The sequence below is a fragment of the Capsicum annuum genome, chromosome 4, assembly GCF_002878395.1.
Source record: "Capsicum annuum cultivar UCD-10X-F1 chromosome 4, UCD10Xv1.1, whole genome shotgun sequence".
Classification (NCBI taxonomy): domain Eukaryota; kingdom Viridiplantae; phylum Streptophyta; class Magnoliopsida; order Solanales; family Solanaceae; genus Capsicum; species Capsicum annuum.
The window spans coordinates 27,353,763-27,372,950 of NC_061114.1; the positions used below are offsets into that span (position 1 = coordinate 27,353,763).

The 19,188-nt window shown below is 35.6% G+C and overlaps 1 protein-coding gene across 2 annotated transcripts; it reads right to left on the reverse strand.

The window, feature by feature from the left end:
• Positions 1-2,231: 2,231 nt before the first annotated feature.
• LOC107868136 lies at positions 2,232-6,156 on the reverse strand. 2 transcript variants are annotated; one of them, XR_007054856.1, is made up of 3 exons: positions 4,107-6,057; positions 3,664-4,025; positions 2,232-3,598 (listed from the first exon to the last, which is right to left on the reverse strand). XR_007054856.1 is itself a non-coding variant. In XM_016714730.2 (3 exons), exons 2-3 carry the CDS (start codon positions 3,721-3,723, stop codon positions 2,990-2,992), a joined length of 669 nt encoding a protein of 222 aa, XP_016570216.1. In that variant the 5' UTR covers positions 3,724-4,025; positions 5,898-6,156; the 3' UTR covers positions 2,232-2,989. The 2 variants fall into 2 exon arrangements, 1 of the variants encoding a protein (XP_016570216.1); XM_016714730.2 differs by having other exon boundaries at positions 5,898-6,156.
• Positions 6,157-19,188: the final 13,032 nt, after the last annotated feature.

The window sequence follows — 19,188 nt, forward strand, 5'->3', positions numbered from 1 at the left end:
TCCTCCGGTTTGGACTAATGTTCCATCGGGGAGGACCGTACCAGAAGAGCACTAAGGATCTGTTTGGAGCATTAATGCTCGGAATATGTTGCTACCAATGTCGTATAAAACAAAATGAGCAGAGCAGTCTTCGCATGATACCATGTCATTGGGGTCATAGCGACAACGCCCTCCTGGAAGTGAGAGGTTAGAATGGCCAAAATCCGTTGTATCAAAGATAACTACATTGTTCTTATGCCGGAGTTGCATGTGCACCTCGGATATGCCAATGGCTTTATGCAACAACCGCCATTCACCTGGGGGCGTCTACAATTATGAGAAACCAACATCTGAGAAGCTGATGGAGGTTGAAGAGTGAAAAATATTAGTACTAGCAAGAAGAGGAAAATGATACTTTTTTTGTCCATACGTTGAAAATATTCTTTGTGTTGTTATTAGTATGAGTTTGATAGAATTTAGGAGTTGGATAGTTAGTGTTCATATATTTATATTTCAAGAAAGTATTGAATTCAAGTTGAATTGAAGTAGAATTCAAAGAAAATGACTCCATCACTTGGCACAAAAAGGGAAATTCTGTTTCTTCATGTGTCCAGAAAGTAAGGGGCTGCCAGTATTTTGCTGGAATTTGCATTATAATGAGTCTAGCTGATACATCGTTAGTAGGTAGTCGAGCGTTATTTAGTTCTCTCATCGGTCTATCTTGTTTCCTTCTCTTTAGTAAGCATATTATTTGTTGTTGCTATTTGTTCTCTTTATCAGTTGTTTTAACACGATCTCTTCGCTTTTGTATTTTCTTTATATACTTGATTCTTAATATGCTTACTCAAGCCAAGGGTCTATCGGAAACAACCTCTCTATTGAATACACACCACCCTCTCTAGACCCACTTGTAGGATTACACTGAGTATGTTGTTATTGTTGTAGTCTAGCTGATACAAGCAGTAGCTATAAAATTATGTGTACAATAAAAATCTATATTGCTCGGACTTTAAAAAATATATTGTCAGGTGTATGTCGCGGATCCTCTGAGTTATGCATTTTTTGAGGAATTGAACGGGTGTGACAACATTTTTAAAGAATCCGAGCGACAGCTAAAAAAACTGAAGAGACCGTGAAAGAGAAAAACCAGTAAATAGTTGAGCCTGTATAAAGCAGTTCACTTAAACAGCATTATCCATAAGTTCAATTATTGAACTATATATTCTATAATCAGACACAAAGACATGACAAGGACTTAATAGTCTAACTATATTCCATAAGTTCAATTACTGAACTATATATTCCATTACTTATTATTAGACACAGTCACAAGACAAGGACTTAAGCTCTTTACTTTTATCTATTTTATTCATTCATAGAACAATTTGAATTATTCATCTATGACTAATAGAAATAGCCTGTGTAAAGCAGGTCACTAAAACAAATTTAGTACTATAACTATCAAACACTGTGACAAGGACTTAATCCTTGTAGTACTTTCACTTGTCGAAGAAGATCGATCACTCGTCCTATTTTTTAGATTACTCTGCTATTTTTCTTGAAAAGTTTACACTGTCAGTGTATAGAAGTTTAACACAACCGCTTATTAAAACAAGAAACAAGTTACTTTCTTTATAATAATGTTGGCTTTTATGTCTCTGTGAATCACCTGCTGCTCACATTCTTGATGCAAATAAGTCAGAGCAGACGCCAAACCTACTGCTATATTATACCTGTAACGCCATGGGTTCTCATGCCCGGATTCCTGGTATAACACCTTATCAAGACTCCTATTAGACATTAAGTTATAAACAAGAAAACAAGCTGAACTAAATTTTTGTGCCTTCAACATGCTATTATCGACAATTCAAGCCCGAAATCAGTCTTAATTTCATGGCTGTGCTTAGATCTTTTCACTGCACCAATAGAGCTAATTCCACGAAAAGGGTGTTGTTAACAGTAACAAAGGCACCATTATCTATGATCCTACTGGAATGAAATCCTCGTGGCTCTCCTCAGCTCCTTGTAACTGAATTGCCTTGGTCCAGTAAAAAGCTCAGATTTTAAATTCAAACAATGGCCAGATATCAGCTCACATAAAAATTGGATATATAATATGAAAGAATTTCTTGGCTATATACCACAGGAAATTCACACAACATCAAAACAATGGCCAGTCAAAATAGAACATCGAAATAATGGCGAGTCACAAAACTTCAAAATGAAACTATAACTAGTCACAACACAAAACATCAAAACAATCAAGATAATAAGCACCCAAATATTTTAAAGTGAATCAATACAATCAAGTTAGTTCAAGATTGATTCAAAATACCAAAAACGAAAATTCATTATGCCATGTCATTACATAACATCCTCAAAAACTTAAAATCACTACATATGCATAATTGTCGTTCCTTAGTGTTTTACCCTTTTTGTCTTCAGTTTGCTAATCCTTTTCTCCTTTTCTGTTGCCATTTGGCTTGAGGTAACACAAGATTTGCCTTTCCAAGTCATCTTTCTTGGTGAATATGGCATATTAGTAGGTATACTAACACCATTTTCATCACCCCTGAAGTTAATATCTTCCTTGTAGCAGTTGGTTTTAGTTGTAAATTCTTCATTTTTAGCCTAGTCGTAGCTTCAGATAAAGCCCTAGGCCTAAGCAAGGGCTGCTCATCCTCGACTTCAAGCTCATCTCCAGTTTCATCTTCATTAACAAGTGCTTCTGAAGGTGCAATAGGCTTCTAAACTATGCTAGAAGCGGCACTATTATTTTCCACAGACCTCTTTGAAGGTGCAACAAGTTTATCCTTAGCTTTCCTCTTCTTGTTTGAAGGGCCAACAACTTCATCAGTTGGTTGGCTTATCTGTTGACTAGAAGATGCAGAAAATCCATGAGTTGGCATGAAGACAGATTCTTCACTAGGTTGGGGTACTGACAGTGGCACATCTTGGAGAACTTCTTCTCTTCTTTGAAGCTACAAAATTTGACAAAGTGACTATACAGTTAAATAGTTAGTAGACAACAACATAAATAATAACTAAGGAACATGAAACTTATTATAGGATATGTCCTTAAATTGTGACTTGTTGCACTGCAATGGCCACATGTCATTTTCAGCCCCTTTCGACTTTTTGACCACAATCCCTCTCTCTTCCTTGCCTCATTTTTCTTCCTTACTCTAAAAACTTTTGATCTACCAACCATTTTATGTATTCCTGGTGGCTCCATAGCATGTGAAGGATGAACTTTCCAGAATTTCTCACCCCTAACTGGTTGTATTTTATGTTGGTACAGCAATATATAAGTATCTTTTGAATACCACTGGTGTATCTCATCCTCTGGTTCTTGTTTATCATGTTGAAAAGCTTTAATGGCATGAGGACATGGTATTCCTGTCAAATCCCATGTCCTACATGTGCATTTCTTACTTGCAAGACTCACAACATGCCTATCAATACCCTCAACTACCTCATACCCTAAGTCTCCATTAGCTTGAACATGACAATCTCGGGCAATGATTTTGAAATCATTATACAACTCCATGGCATATGGACAAAAGTTTTCTGTCCACTTTTCACCGTGCACTGCAAGATCTTTCAACCTATCCATGACCTATACAAAACATTAACAGTTAGATATACACATTGATATAACATAAGACAAAATAAAGACAATACCTTGATTTTGATATCTTCCAACATCTTAATTATTGGCTTGCCCTTGCAGCCAAAATCCATTTGTTGAACGACTCTGTGAAATTATTTTCACATGTGAAGTTTTTGCACACTGTGTCAAAATAGGCTCTGCACCAATGTTTTGGAGGGTACCATAATAGATCTTTGACTACTTGTTCAGACACAGAACCCATGCTCTTTAGTTGATCTTCAAATTCTTCTACATATGTACTCCAAGCAGACCACCACATTAACTTTTTCATCTCTCCACCTCTCCAAATCTTGGCCCAATTAGCTTTTATATGTCTTATACACCATCTGTGGTGTGCTTTTGGAAGCAATTGACCAACAACATCGATCAACCCCTGAAATAATGAGACAATCAACATAACAAGTGTAAACAAAATAAAAATAAAAAAAAAGTAATGAAAGTGACAGATAATTACCTTTTGCATATCAGACATAAGTGTCAACCCTTCACTATCTGCCAAACCTAATGAATTTCTCAACAACTCAATGAACCACTTCCATGTTCTAGTTGTTTCTTTATCAACCACTGCCCAAGCAAGTGGATAGAAATGCTTCATTGAATCTTGTCCATCCAGACCTATAAATGGTCTCAAACCACTTCTCCAACCACTTTTCAAAGCTTCAAAGCACACATACATTCTTAAAAAATCTTCTTTTACCTTATTTCAAGGCATCTTTAGATATGTTTATCACAACATCAAAACCAGGATTGGTATCCCTCAATTCTTGAACATATGCTTCCAACTTATTGAAATCATCAATAAAGCTACCATCCAATTTCTCTAAGATAATTCTCTTAACCCTCTTCATCTTTGTATAGCTAACATTAAGTGAAAATTTATCATCCACATGCTTTCTCATATCTGTCACCTTGTAATTAGGGTTATTTTGGACTTTGTTCTTGAAATAAGGTGCTAAAGCTTGTTGGGAAGCTCTTCTATTCTTAAAGCATGGTTAACATGTGTTTTCATTTCCAAGGTTTTAACTTCAAATCCTTCACCTTTACCAACTTCTAATATTAGACACACAAAAGGACAACCAACATCACACTTATATCTAACTCTAGTAGGGTCACTCTTAGCAACTTTATGGTCCCTCTTCTTAATAATAGAGTAATAGCTCACAAACATTTTTGCTTCATTAAGATCCTTAAAGCTCATTCCCTTTTCCAACTCTAAGAAGTTGTCTAGACTCTCATTAACTTCTCTTTTCTTTTCCCTTTCAAGAAATTCTAACTCATCACTATTATAGTCACTATTTACAGGTTCATTTTCATCCTCCTCTTCCACACTTGATTCACCATCAGTTACTGCATCTACTGTTGCAGAGAAAGATCTATTATGTTTACTAACATTAGGAGCTGACATAATATTTTCACCCTCCTCAACAACAAACAATTAAAGTTTAAACAGATTGGATTGAGTAGAAAATGCAACTTATAAAGCTCTAATTCCTGCATCACCCTCGACTAGATAATACCCACCAAATGGCCCTATACATAACAACTGTTTCACCTTACTAAAACCTAACTTTCCAGTGTACTCTAAACATATATCTATATATGAGAGCAAATCAGGATCATGCCATTCCCATATATGAGTCAATTTTTTTAAGTAGGTAAGTTGAGGAGTAAGGACCTACTTTCCTCCATAGTTAAAGACCACATCAACCTTTTCAACCATTCTTTGAAGGGGTCACGTGACAAACATAAAATTAAGAGAAAGTGACTTATCAGAAATTAATAAAGAAAACAAAAACAGGAAATCTACCAATAAAGAAAATAAAAACAAGGAATCTATCAATATTTTATGTCAAACCAACGATAAAGGATAAAGAGATAGGGACCATATATATTGAGAAAGCAACACCAAAAACAAATATAAAAAGATCACATACCTAACAGTCATAAATACGCTAAACTATGGCATACCTAACAATCACCCATAAAATTATGGAAGATAAAGAAAAAAAATACAAAATAAATGCTCAAAAAACAAGTTTTTCATTTAACAGAACATTATAAAAAAAACTCTAATTTCAGACAATCAAATGGAAGCATAAAAGTCATGCTACTTTAAAAAGTGACCACAACAAACATATGATATATGAAACAATATAGAAATACCAATATACATCAAATCACTATAATATAAGAAAACAAAAAGAAAATCCTAACTGAAATTACCAAAATATAAAGAAATTCTTACTTGAATATGAATAAAATTACTTATGTGGACTGAGATCTTCAAGAATTCTACTCAAGTCTCTATGCTTTCATTGAAAAGAAAAGAATTTTACTCAAGTCGCTTTCATTGAGAAAAGAAGAGGAAGCAAAAGAGAGAAATTGGAGAAAGAGCTGACTGAATTTGTTTTTTTTTTCCTTAACGTTATTAGGTTTGGAGTGGTCGGGTCGGGTCGGGTCGGGTTATTAGGTTTGTATGATGGGGCGGGGCGGGTTATTATGTTTTGGTGGGTTAGCTATAGCGGGTCGGGTTATTAATTGATTTAGTTAATTATTATTTGGCCAATTAAAAAAAGTCATGTCATTAATTAATTAAGGATAAATAAATCTGTTAAATAAAAGGATAAAATAGGCGATAGAGAGGATATTTCAGACTCAATAGATAGACGAAGGATATTTTTGAACCATTTTAACTAGTTGAAAGGCGTATGAAAAAATACATATTTTTATGCATGTGAACCACTGAAATAACCCAGTGTGCTAACTCTCTGAACTTTTCAGGTACGGTTCACATGCAAGCCACATATAATATATGTGACATGCGAAACTCATGTTATTCCATACATGAATCTTTGTACTTTAACTTTACAAAATTAGCTTATCTTTGCTTACACACCAAAGAAACAGTAAAACAGTAAAAAAAGAAAAGAACAAAGCAAAAACATAAACATGAGTTAACTCTCAAAAAATACTTAATTATTTGATTTCGCAGAACGATAGTATTTCCATTTTGTTTCGAGGAAATCATGAGGATGGATTTGGGGTAGTCTCGCTTGTGGAACTTCTTCATATTTCTTTATGAAGAACACCAAAGTAGTGTTTTATTGGATGCTCATTCACCTTGAACGTTCTAGTCCCATCTTCAAACTCTAATATAATACCTCCTTGAGGAGAAACACTAACTACCTTGAAAGGCCCACACTAATTTGATTTGATTGTATTGGGAAAAAGGTTAACCTTAAGTTGAAGAGTAACACCAAGTCACCAGAGTTGATCTCAATGACATCTTCAACCACGTCAACAACATTTATAACCGAGATGCTCTCATATATACTTAGTATCCTTATACCATTGCTCGCTTGAAAAGTTACTTCTTTATCAATTACCCTAAATTTTATTTTTATTTTTTCTGATTCCATAAGTGCAATGACCCTCCCAGTCATTTTTCGCATTTCACTCTTTTTCGTTGTTTAGAGCTTTCCTATAACTGTTCCAAGTCATGTGAGACTTGTTAGACCGGATAGTTCAGCTATCGAGCAGTTTGTTCGGTTTGTTTTGAAGTCTTTATCGGTAAGGATTGTCAATCGGGAAAAATTTTAGTTTAACGACATCGTATACCAGTTTTGATAGTTTCATTAGCTCTGGAACGTTGATTTAGGTTGCGGGACTTTTGGCTTGGGTCCTAAAGTTTCTAAACTCATTTTGGGCTATGGTCGAAATTTGGTAAAAGTGGCCCTTGGGTAGAAATTTGATGATGCCATTGAGTTTAAAATGTCGAACTTGATATAGTGGCATAACTTGTTTGCATTCACAAAATTCTAAATGATGTCGAGGGGTTGGCAGAAACTTGACAAATCCAAGTGTTAACTAGTGTTGGACTCAGTTGGTGCATCCGCTAAAGTAGACTTCTATGCCTTTCGACCACTTTAGTGGATAAGGGTTGGTCCATCCAGGCCACCTAAGCAGAAGCCTACCCGCTAAAGTGAATATCGCTTAAGCTGCAGCTTGTTCGCTTTAGCGGAAGGCTGGCCCCAGCCAGGTGCCGCTTTAGCGATACTATGCCACCTTAGCGATGACCGCTTTAAGCGGTCAAGTAGTCACTTAAGAGGCACCTGGGAAGGCATCAAATTCAACCTTTACCCATTTTTCTTCCATATTTTACAAGTTTCAAAAGCCATAAAGCCCTAAAGAGTGTGGAAAATTGGGAGACTAATCTTTGGGTGATCATGGGGTGTAGGTGAGCTTGGAATAATCATTTCTTCGTTATAATCCTTGTAAGTTTCTGTATAATTCTTGAATTAATTCTCTAATTTAGTCATAAATTCCTAGATTCTTGTTGAGTTGATTTTGATATCATTTGAACTTAGAATTTGTCCGTTCTTGAGGATAAATAATCCTTGAGCATAGAGGAATGTGTTGTCTGTTTTGAAATTGTGATTCTACAAGTGGGCTTCACATGGGCCTCATCATTGCTCCATCAGTAGTCGCCCAGCCTGCTATGTCTATTGAGGAACCAAAGATATTGGGTAGATTTTTGAGATTGACTCCGCCTAGATTTTTTAGGGAGCTGGACGAGGATGCATTTGAGTTCTTGACTTCTTATGAGGTTAGGTTCTGTAATTTGGACATAGTGGTGACTCATGGGATCGACTATACTGCCTTTTAATTAGATCTGGTAACTCGATATTGGTGAAGAGGTTATGCTAATTCCAGGCTAGCTGGATCTCCTCATTGACATGGATTTAATTCTCTAAAGTTTTCTTGGAGAAGTATATGCCTAGTAGTCTTAAAGTGCACCTTAGAGGTCAATTCACGAGATTAGAGTAGGTTTCTATTGTTATACCCCATTTTAACACGGGTCAAATCGAGGTACAACATATTGAAAAACTTCTAATTAAAATTAAGGAAGTCGCCACCTAATTAGTTCTACGGTGAATTAGGACACCTATTATAACCTATGTGATTAAAGAAATTAAAGACTTCATTTTAAGGTTACACAACTTATTTAGGTAAGGATTCTAATTATCCTAAAGGGAAGGAATTAGACACCTAAAGGATCCGTTAACTACGATTAACCGGCCAAAATTAGATTAGATAAAGAAATCAAAAGCTATGTTAAGAAAGATATAAATAAGTTATTAAAAATATATTTGTCTTATTAAAACAAAACATGTTAATTATTTATAAGAAAAGATTAGAAAAATTAAAGAAAGGTTCACCCACTTTTAAAAATTATAAAAGATAACACCTAAAAATATGCAACCTTATTGTTGTCAAAATAATAATAATAATTATTTCGAGTCAATTCGCTCCAAGAGCTTTCAATTAATCATTGAGAAAGTTAATTATGTTAAGAACTTCACATTTTTTTTCATTCTAAAAAATGACTCTTTTGCCTTTTATTTATTATTAAATTTTATAAAAATAAGTTAATTATAATACTAAATGACCAGATAAAATATATAATTGTTTAAATATATGACGCCTTGAGAAATTATTATTTTTACCATGATACGACTAAAAATAAATAACAACAACAACAATAAACCTAGTGTATTCCCACATAGTGAGGTCTGGGGAGGGTAAGATGTACGCAGTCCATACCTCTACCTCTAAAGAAGTAGAAAGACTGTTTCCGATAGACCCCCGGCTCGAGACACGGAATGACTAAAAATAAATAAAAATATTTTATTTTTTTGTCATTAGAAATCCTAAAAGGGAGTTGCGAAGTGCCATCTTTTATTATTATTATTATTATTATTATTATTATTATTATTATTAATAATAATAATAAATAAATAAAATAAATTAAAATAAAATTTGATTTAGCATATCCAAAATTAGTAAAGACGATCTTCCGAGTTTAGCTATAATAAATTCACCTACCGCAAAATATGTATTTTTATTAGTCCGATATTAGTAACTAATGAGAAAACTAGTTTTAATTCTAAAGATACGATCATTTATTCTAAAAGGTATGTTTAACCTACCAAATTTTAAAACTTTAAACCATATTGATTAAGACTCTAAGCCTAACAATTATATTAAATTTATAATCTAATGAGCAAAAAAAGAACATTTAACTTCGCTAACACATTTAAGAAATCACAGTAATTCAAATAAAAAAATCATAAACACATTTTAAATAGTATCGTGCGAAATTTTAAATGATAGTAATAACAAGTATCTACAAAGAAAGAGATAAGCTAGCAAAAGGGAAAGAGACACTAGACTGCTAGATGAAATACGTAATAGTCTATTGTAGATGAAATACGTAATAGTCTATTGTCGGTTCTCTGATTTGAACAGAATTGGAGTCAAATCGTAAGGCTCCAAATGTGCTCCCGAGTGTACATGTGAAATAAGAGAGAAGGATAAGGATTAGTAAATGTATCTGGTAATGGGAATACACAAAACGTATTTCCGTCGCATCGCCTATATTAAACCTTCATATAGAGTGCATGAAAGATTCAAACTCTTTCAACAGAGCATACCCACACCTAATCATGAAAGTCTGGTACATGACTAATTATAATCTAGCAATCATTAAGAATAAATAAGTGAAAAAGGACTAAACTCTTTCAACGGAGCATACCCACACCTAATCATAAAAAGTCATCTACTAATATATTTAACTAAATGAAACCAAATGCAATGAAAGAATGGTAATGGAAGCCAAGCATTATTTGCAAATACTATTAGGGAGTTTAGAGCTTAGATTCAATCTTAACGGGAACTAAACTCTTCATAAAACGTCCAAAGCACTTAAGCTGTAAGACTAAAGTTTCCAAAAATATTTTGAGTGTTTAGAATTGATATATATTAAAATAAAATCTGATTTTAAAAAATCATAATCAATCATTGTAACCAAAACCCCCAACATATATTTGAAAAATAAAAACCATACAACATTTATGCCATGAAAACAATTCATAAATATGCCTTTAGTTGGAGCTGACAATGAGGAGGAGTACATGCCTTAGATTACGAAGATGACGGAGATTAATCACTTTTGTAAGCCTCAAATTGATTCTATTGATGAAACCCTAGTCTTTCTTGACCCAAATGCCTTGAGAGAATTTGAGAGAGTTTCTAAGTGTTTAAGATTAGAATATTAGGGTAAATTATGTTCCAAGAGTGATATAAGTCGTGGGGCCTTAAGAGGTTAAGTGGGTCTCAAGAGTTTCCCCACTCAACCTCTTAAGGCCCCACGACTTATATCACTCTTGGAACATCATTTACCCTAATATTCTAATCTTAAACACTTAGAAACTCTCTCATATTCTGTCAAGGATTTAGGGTCAAGGAAGACAATCAATAGGATCAATTTGGGGCTTATAAGGGTGATTTCTCTCCATCATCTTCATAATTTAAGGCATGTACTCCTCCGTCATTGTTAATTCCGACTAAAGGCATATTTTATGAATTGTTTTCATGGCATAAATGTTGTATGGTTTTGGTTTTTCAATTATATGTTGGGGGTTTTGGTTACAATGGTTGGTTATGGTTTTTCCATGTCTTTTACTTATGATTTTTATATTGTTATGGTGGTTTGGACATTTGGTTGCATGAGAATGATTAATTGGTACTTGGTCTTGTCTTTGGAAATACTATGCCCCCAATATGTTTGATAAAATGCCTATGAGAATATTTTTGGTTAAATTGTTGGACTTTTAATGTAACTATGCATGAGGTGTCTCTATTGCTTAGTTCAGGTTAAAGATTCTAACTCGGAGGGTCCATTTTTGCATTCCGTCCCAGTGGTGAATGAATTTTTGAGGTATTCCCTGATGACCTTCCTGGTGTTCCTCCGGATAGGGAGATTGAGTTTGGGATTGATCTTATTCCGGACACTCGTCTAATTTTTTTCTTTGTATAGAATGGCTCCGGCTAAGCTAAAGGAGTTTAAGGAGAAATTAAAAGATCTCTTAGATAAGGGTTTTATCCATCCTAGTGTGTCCTCGTGGGGTAAATTAGTGTTATTCATGCGTAAGAAAGATGGTTTTTCTCGGATGTGTATTGATTACTGACAGTTAAATAAGGTGACGGTAAAAAATAAGTAGCCCCTTCCAAGGATAAATGATTTGTTTGATCAGTTGGAGGGTGGTAAGTTTTTCTCTAGAATAGATCTTTAATCTGAATATCATCATTTAAAGATTAGGAAGGAGGATGTCCCTAAGAATGCTTTTCGTACCCGGTATGGGCACTATGAGTTTTTGTTTATGTTATTTGGGTTAACCAATGCCCCGACGACATTCATGGATTTGACGAATAAGGTCTTCTTTCAGTTTTGGACTTATTTGTCATTATTTTTATAGACAATATTATGGTGTATTCTAAGAGTGAGGTGGATCATGCCAATCACCTCCGTGTTTCATTATAATCCTTGAAAGAGTAGTAGTTGTATGCCAAATTTTTGAAATGTGAATTCTGGTTGAACGTTGTCACTTTTTTGGGTCATATCATTTCTAGTGAAGGGATCATGGTGGATCCACAGAAAGTTACAGTGGTTAAGAAGTGGCCTAGACCCATGACTAATCGATATTCAGAGCTTTTTGTGCTTAGCTGGTTATTACAAGAGGTTCATAGAGAGTTTTTCTTCTATAGCTGTCCCATTGACTAAGTTGACTCAGAAGAAGGTAAAGTTCTTGTGGTCAGATTCTTGTAAGGGTAGTTTTGAGAAGATGAAGGATAAGATAACTTTAGTTCCAATTTTGACTTTTCCTGAAGACATTGATGGGTTTGTGATCTACTGTTATGCGTCTCGTATGGGACTTGGTTGTTTTTTAATGCAACATAGAAATGTGATAACTTATGCTTCTAGACAGTTGAAGGTGCATGAAAGAAATTATCCGACTCATGATTTGGAATTATTGGCTGTGGTGTTTACATTGAAAATGTGGCGTCACTATTTATATGGAGTGTATATGGATATCTTTTCTGATCATAAAAGTATGTAGTATATGTTTACTCAGAAAGAGCTTAACCTAAGAAAGAAGAGATGGCTTGAGCTTCTCAAGGATTATGACATGATTCTTCACTACCATCTAGGTAAAGCTAATATGGTTGCTGATGCTCGTAGTAGGTTAGTGAGTCTATCTCACGTGGATAAAGAGAAACGGGAGTTGGTGAAGGACATTCACCGTTTAGCTAACCTTGGAGTTCGCCTCTTGGATTTTGAGGATGGTGGTGTATTGGTATAGGAAGTGGCGTGATAGTCTCTTGGTGTTGAAATCAAGGAAAAATAGATGTTAGATCCTGTCTTGATGAGGATCAAGGGTGACATTGGTGTATAGAAGTTGATGGTGCTCTGCAGTACCAAGAGAGGTTATGTGTTCCCGATGTTGATGGTTTGTGAGAGAAGATCTTGGCTGAGGCGCAAGAGTCGCGCTATGTTGTTCATCCTGGTTCGACGAAAATGTATCATGACCTCAAGGAGATGTACTGGTGGAACAATATGAAGAGGGATGTGGATAATTTCCTTTCCAAGTGCATGGTGTGCCAACAAGTGAAAGTTGAGTACATGAGGCCCGAAAGATTATATCAAGAAATTGAATTGCCTGAATGGAAGTGGGAAGTGATCAACATGGATTTTGTTATCGGATTTCCTTGGTCTCAGAGTCAATTTGATTCAGTTTGGTTCATCATGGATAGGATGACAAAGTTTGCTCACTTTTTGCTAATGAGGACTAACTTCTCAGTTAAGGATTGTGCAAGGTTGTATTTTTATGAGATTGTGAAGTTGTACGACTGCTGGTTTCTATCATCTCAGATCGTGGTGCACAGTTTACATCTTATTTTTGGCGATCATTTCAGAAAGTAATTCTTTTCACCCGCAATCAGATGGGCAAGCAAAAAGAACTATTCAGACGTTAGAGAATATGCTTCGTGCTTATGTGATTGACTATGGTGGTAGTTGGGTTGAGCATTTACCTCTTGTGGAGTTTGCCTATAATAATAGCTACCACTCTAGCATTGCGATGGCTTTGTTTTAGGCCTTGTATAGTAGAAGATATAAATCTTCTATAAGGTTGTTCGACGTTGGTGAGACAGAGATGGTTGGCCCGGATTTGGTTCACCAAGTCATGGAAAAGGTGAAAGTGATTTGATATAGACTTAAGGCTACCTAAAGTCACCAAAAGTCCTATGCGGATGTGAGGCAACTAGAGTTAGAGTTTGAGGTTGGGGATAGGGTGTTTTTGAAAGTGTATCCCATGAATGGAGTAATGTAGTTTAGTAAGAAGGGGAAGCTCAGTCCTCGATATATTGGTCCGTACTCAGTTTTAAGAAGGGTTGGTAGTGTTGCATATGAGTTAGAGTTACCTTCTAATTTGAGCTTCATACATCCGTTGCTCCACGTTTCTATGTTAAGAAAGTGTATAAGTGATCCATCTCAAATTGTGTCTATTAAAAATATTGGTATTTCGAATTCTTTGTCTTATGAGAAGGTCCCGGTTGAGATCTTAGATTGGAAAGTTCGTCAGTTGAGGACCAAGGACGTGGCCTCGATAAAGGTTATATGGAGGAACCACAAGGTTAAAGAGGCTACTTGGGAAATGGAAGAGGATATGAAGTCCAAGTATCTATTCCTGTTTTCTGCGTCAGAAATTTGTGTAGAAGGTATGTGTTCTTTATCATACTTTTATTTCCAAACTTTGTTAAAGGAAAGGTTGACTTCCTTGCATCTTTGTTTTCTAACTTAGTTAAAGGTCAGAATCGAGGTGTTGGGGGTGTAAATCGTGCTTGTACTGCCTTGTTCCATCATTTGAGGATGAATGATCTAAGTGGGGGAGAATGGAAACACCCTGGGTTTTGATCCTTAGAGATTTTTTGAGTTTTGAACTCTCTGGACATCATACGACTTAGGCTTACTAGTCGTATGATGTGGATATGGTTTAGGGGTCTTGGTCATATGTTAAGCAGTGTGTTCTTAATCATGTACTGTCCTAGGTTGACTAGACTCCATACGAGACATATGGAGATTGTACGAGTGGTATAGTCTAATTTATATGTTGTCTAGTGTCCAACCCCTTTGATTCTATCTTGTATACGGTTTGAGGGTACTAGTCGTATGGTGTGGATACGACTTAGGCAAGGGGAGTCATATGGTGGACAGTGTGTGATGACCAATGAGTGGTGGGTACTACTCGTATGTTGTGTGTACGAGTTAAGGGGGGAGTCGTACCCTCCTGCGGTGATTTTTACAGTTTAAGTTGGTGGTATTCTGGACATTTTTCTTTTTAATCTCTTTTGACCCCACGACTTAAAATACTATTGGGACTTTATTTAACCTATTATTCTCAATCAAAAACACTTTAAACACTCTCAAATATCTCTCAAGGCTCTTGGTTAAAAAAAAGCTAGGGTTTCTTCAATACAATCAATTTGGGGCTTACAAGGGTGGTTTCTCTCTGTACTCTTTGATATCTAAGACATGTTATTCCTCCCTTATTGTTAGTTCAACCAAAATTTATGTTTTAATGGATGGTTTTCATGATTTAATTATGGGTATTGTTTGGTTTTGAATTATATGTTGGGGGTTTTGGTTGTAAATGGTTGGACATTGTTTTCCCATGCTTTACTTATGGTTTTTCATATTATGATTGTGGTTACATAGGAATGGTCAATCGGTAGTTGTCTTTGATTATAGAAACTATATGCCCTCAACATATTTGTTAAATGCTTATAAGAATGGTTTTGTCACATAGTTTGACTTTTCTTGAAACTATTGCATTGCATAATCTGGTAATGGAACCCTAAATAGATTAATTAAATTAAATGATTTGAAAAGGCCTTAGTGGCAATGGTTTTAATTGATTGGAAATCATATGGGGTACATGAGAATTCCCTAAGTATTGGCTAATGACATTGCTTGCAATCTATAGTCGGTATGATGAGACCACTTCATAAAGCCTTGGTTAATAAATTCTAGAATTGGTGGTTGGTTATGTGCTAACGGTTTTAATTGGGCAATAATGGTGGGTTGTGATAGCATACTATGAAGGTGTGAGTCCGATGGATGGACACTGGGAACTCATGTTTGCTGACATGAGGGTTGGTCATGGTGACCTTATACTTGTGGGGTACACGAGAATCCTCTAAGTTTATACTTGTACATATGTATCATGGAGGGCGAAGGGTACATGGGAATCCCCGACCCTTATGATATCTTCGGTTCGTGCGACTGTACGCACTGGGCCCATCCAGAGGTAACACTGGACCTATATATCCTATGGGTGGATTATGATGGTAAAGCTACAGAAACCCAGGTTAAGGTTTTAAATCCATGCTAAACCCTGTTCCTTTCCTGGCATGAATTATATAAATATATATATATATATATATATATATGTATGTATGTATGTATGTATGTATATGTATGGATTTGATATTTGATTGCTTATGGTTATTTACTTGGTTTTAAATGTTGGAATTATTTTATCCTTACTCCTAAGTACATGCTAGCGTTCACTCGCTAACCCGTCTTCGAGCGCTGTATCACCACACGATATAGGAATTGGCTATACTACTACTCCTGCTCAGTGACTTAGATTCGAGGACAGCTTTGTGTCAGATTGAAGTTGTGAGCTTTCATACTCCTAAAGGCTCCATTTCATGTCATGGACTTCTCTACATACTTTTGTTATTTCTTAGACTTTGGTTTTTGGCTATGGTCGGGGTCATATTCCGACCAGATATTATTTTAATTTCAGATAGAGATTTTGTGAGAATACTTTGGGTTGGCGTGGGTGGTGTCGATATTGGTTTTAGCCTTGACATTAGTATTAGTATTGGGCCTAGCACTATTTGACTGTATTTGATTTATAATTGTTCCATTTTGTTATGTTATATATATATATATATTCGAAATTCATAGGACATAAGGTGTAGGGCAGTTATGGTTGGGTATTGGGGTGGTCTTCGATCTCGACTGGGCTTGATGCACCCGACATAAATAGGCCCTGGTTTGGGTCATTTCAGTTCTGAATGTCAAATTTGATAGGGTAGCATAATTTATTTGCGTTCACAGGATTTTGAATGAATCCTGAAGGGTTGATGGAAACTTGACAAATTGAAGTTTCAGCTGGTGGTGGACTCAACTGGTGTATCCATTAAATAGGACCTCTGGTCGCTTTAGTAGAGGGCATTTTAGCGATCAACCGATCTTTTTAGCGGCCCAGGGCTGGTCCAGGTCGACAACCTAAGCGGAAACCTATTCAGCGAAGTGAATATCGCTTAGGTGATAACTTGTCTGCTTTAGAAGAATGCCAGCCCCAGCCAGGTACCACTTTAGCAGTCAAGTGGTCGCTTAAGCAACACCTGGGAGGGTATTAAATTCAGCCATTTACCTGATTTTATCCCATTTTTCACAAGTCTCAAGAACCATAAAGCCCTAGAGAGTTTGGCATATTGGGAGGCTAATCTTTGGGTGATTGTGTGGTGTTGGTGAGCTTGAAATAATCATTTTCTTGTTGTAATCCTTGTAAAACTTCAAATAATTCTTGAATTGATTCTCTAATTTAGTCATAAATTCCTATATTCTTGTTGTGTCAATTTGGTATCGTTTAAGCTCGAAATTTACCCATTTTATAGGAGAAATGATCTTTGAGCATAGAGGGATGTGTTGATGATTTCAAAAGTGCAATCCGCAAGTGGGCCCCATATGGGATTTTGACTTGATTTGGGACTCGAAGCATAAAAATTCAATATAAGTATTATTGCTCTCATATTGATACGCAGATTACTATCTTGATAGCGTGGCATTGTGCAAAAGCTTCTCGGATGAGGAAATCGTCAATTTAGCATACTTTATCAGGCTTTCTTCGGTGTTTAGGTAGGCTAGGCTTACCTTTCTCTTAGATTTGGCTTATTATAGTATCAATATAATATTATGCTAGTTTTGGGTTGAAAATTAGGACTTGGAGGCATTTTTAGTGTGTTTGAATTATTTAGTCGATTAAGGGACTATAATTAAGTGTAGTTGATTTAACTACCCGTTCCTTAGGTAAAATTACCCAGGACACAATAAGGCATAATTAGTGCCTTATTGTGGGATTTGACACCCTAGTCTAGTTCGGGGTAGAATTTGCCTTAGAATGGACTTTTGGAGTTAGAGGTGGGCCACTCTGGCCCGTTTTAGGTCAAGACTACTATTAGCTCCTTGTAGACTCAATAGGCCTTCTTACGTTATCCTATTGAATTATTTATTGTTATCGCATGCCTGGGATTATGGGGGCCCAATTATGTTAAAGATAACTATGTTCTCTTTATGGTTATTTATTTTGGTCTTTTACTTTTAGTATTTGTAGCACTGTTCCATGTTTTCCCTTTTCCCCTTGACTTAGCTTATTATCTCACATTTTATTGTATTTATATTATGATTTAGCTCAATCGATTGATGATTCGTATTGAGTACCCATTACTTTGACATTCATACTGCACTTATTTACTCTTTTGGTGAATATCTGAGACCTAGCTACCATCATTGACACTGTGTTAGTGCTGGTTAGAGTTCGAAGAGAGGGTGAGCTCTCAGAGCTGAAGTTGACCTTCTCTCTATCTTCTATTTTGCATGATCTTTCATTCTGAGACTATTGTATATTGACTTTGTTAGTACTCTTGTTCTTTTGTTAGTGGTTCTTGTACAGACTTTACTAGGTCGTGGGATGTTCTGTTATGATATTGTTCTTATGTTTTATGCTTTTTAATTCCTTTACTAGCAAAATTTTGGTATTATGCCGTATTCCACCTATTAGCGCATTACCTATAGTTTTGGGCTACGGTTGGCTTACCTACTGGTTGGATAAAGTAATTGCCATCATGACTTGTGAAGTTAGGTCATGACAATAAGTTCCCAAGTACAGTGATTGGTCTTTTAAAAATGGTATAATTTTCTTTATCCATCACACAGTAAAGTTGAAAAATTAGTCGGATGGAAGAAGAAACTTACCAACTCACATAAGCACATTATCAACAATATCTCTCGGTCTCTTCACATCCGAACGATCATTTGTATCTTCATTATTGTGTATTTTAAAAGGTTTAACATATGATAGGTGTGAGGCGAGTTTGAAGGAAAAGGATGTCTCAAATTTATTGGCCCATATATATAGAATTTTGAAAAGGATTAGACAAGTAGCTTATGAGCTAGAGTTACCTACAAAGTTGATTATAGTTCATCCAGCCTTTTATGCATTCATATTGAGGAAGTGAGATCAATTTCATATTATTCCTATCAAGAATCTAAGAGTTAAAGTGAGCTTGAGCCTTGACATATGAAGAAGGTTCTATAGCTATACCTGATTGCTAAGTTCATAAGTTAAGCACCAAGAACGTAGAATAGGTCAAGGTGCCAACATTAAACTCTAAGTCTTGATGTTGAACATCTGAATTGAAGTTTTGGCTATTCTAAGTCGTTTAAACCGTTCTTCAATTACTTAAACATTTTCAATTTCCTGATGAACTAAATCTGGTCCCAACAATTTTTCCTTACCAACTTCAAACCATCCTAAAGGAGATCTATACTTTCGCCTATA

Excerpts from the sequence above, each read along its gene's own strand:
- LOC107868136 (XM_016714730.2), bottom strand. The coding sequence starts at position 3,723 with ATGGATTTTGGCTGCAAGGGCAAGCCAATAATTAAGATGTTGGAAGAT. Across the intron at positions 3,599-3,663 it reads TGGAAGATATCAAAATCAAG|GTCATGGATAGGTTGAAAGA; the intron begins GTATTGTCTTTA and ends TGTTTTGTATAG.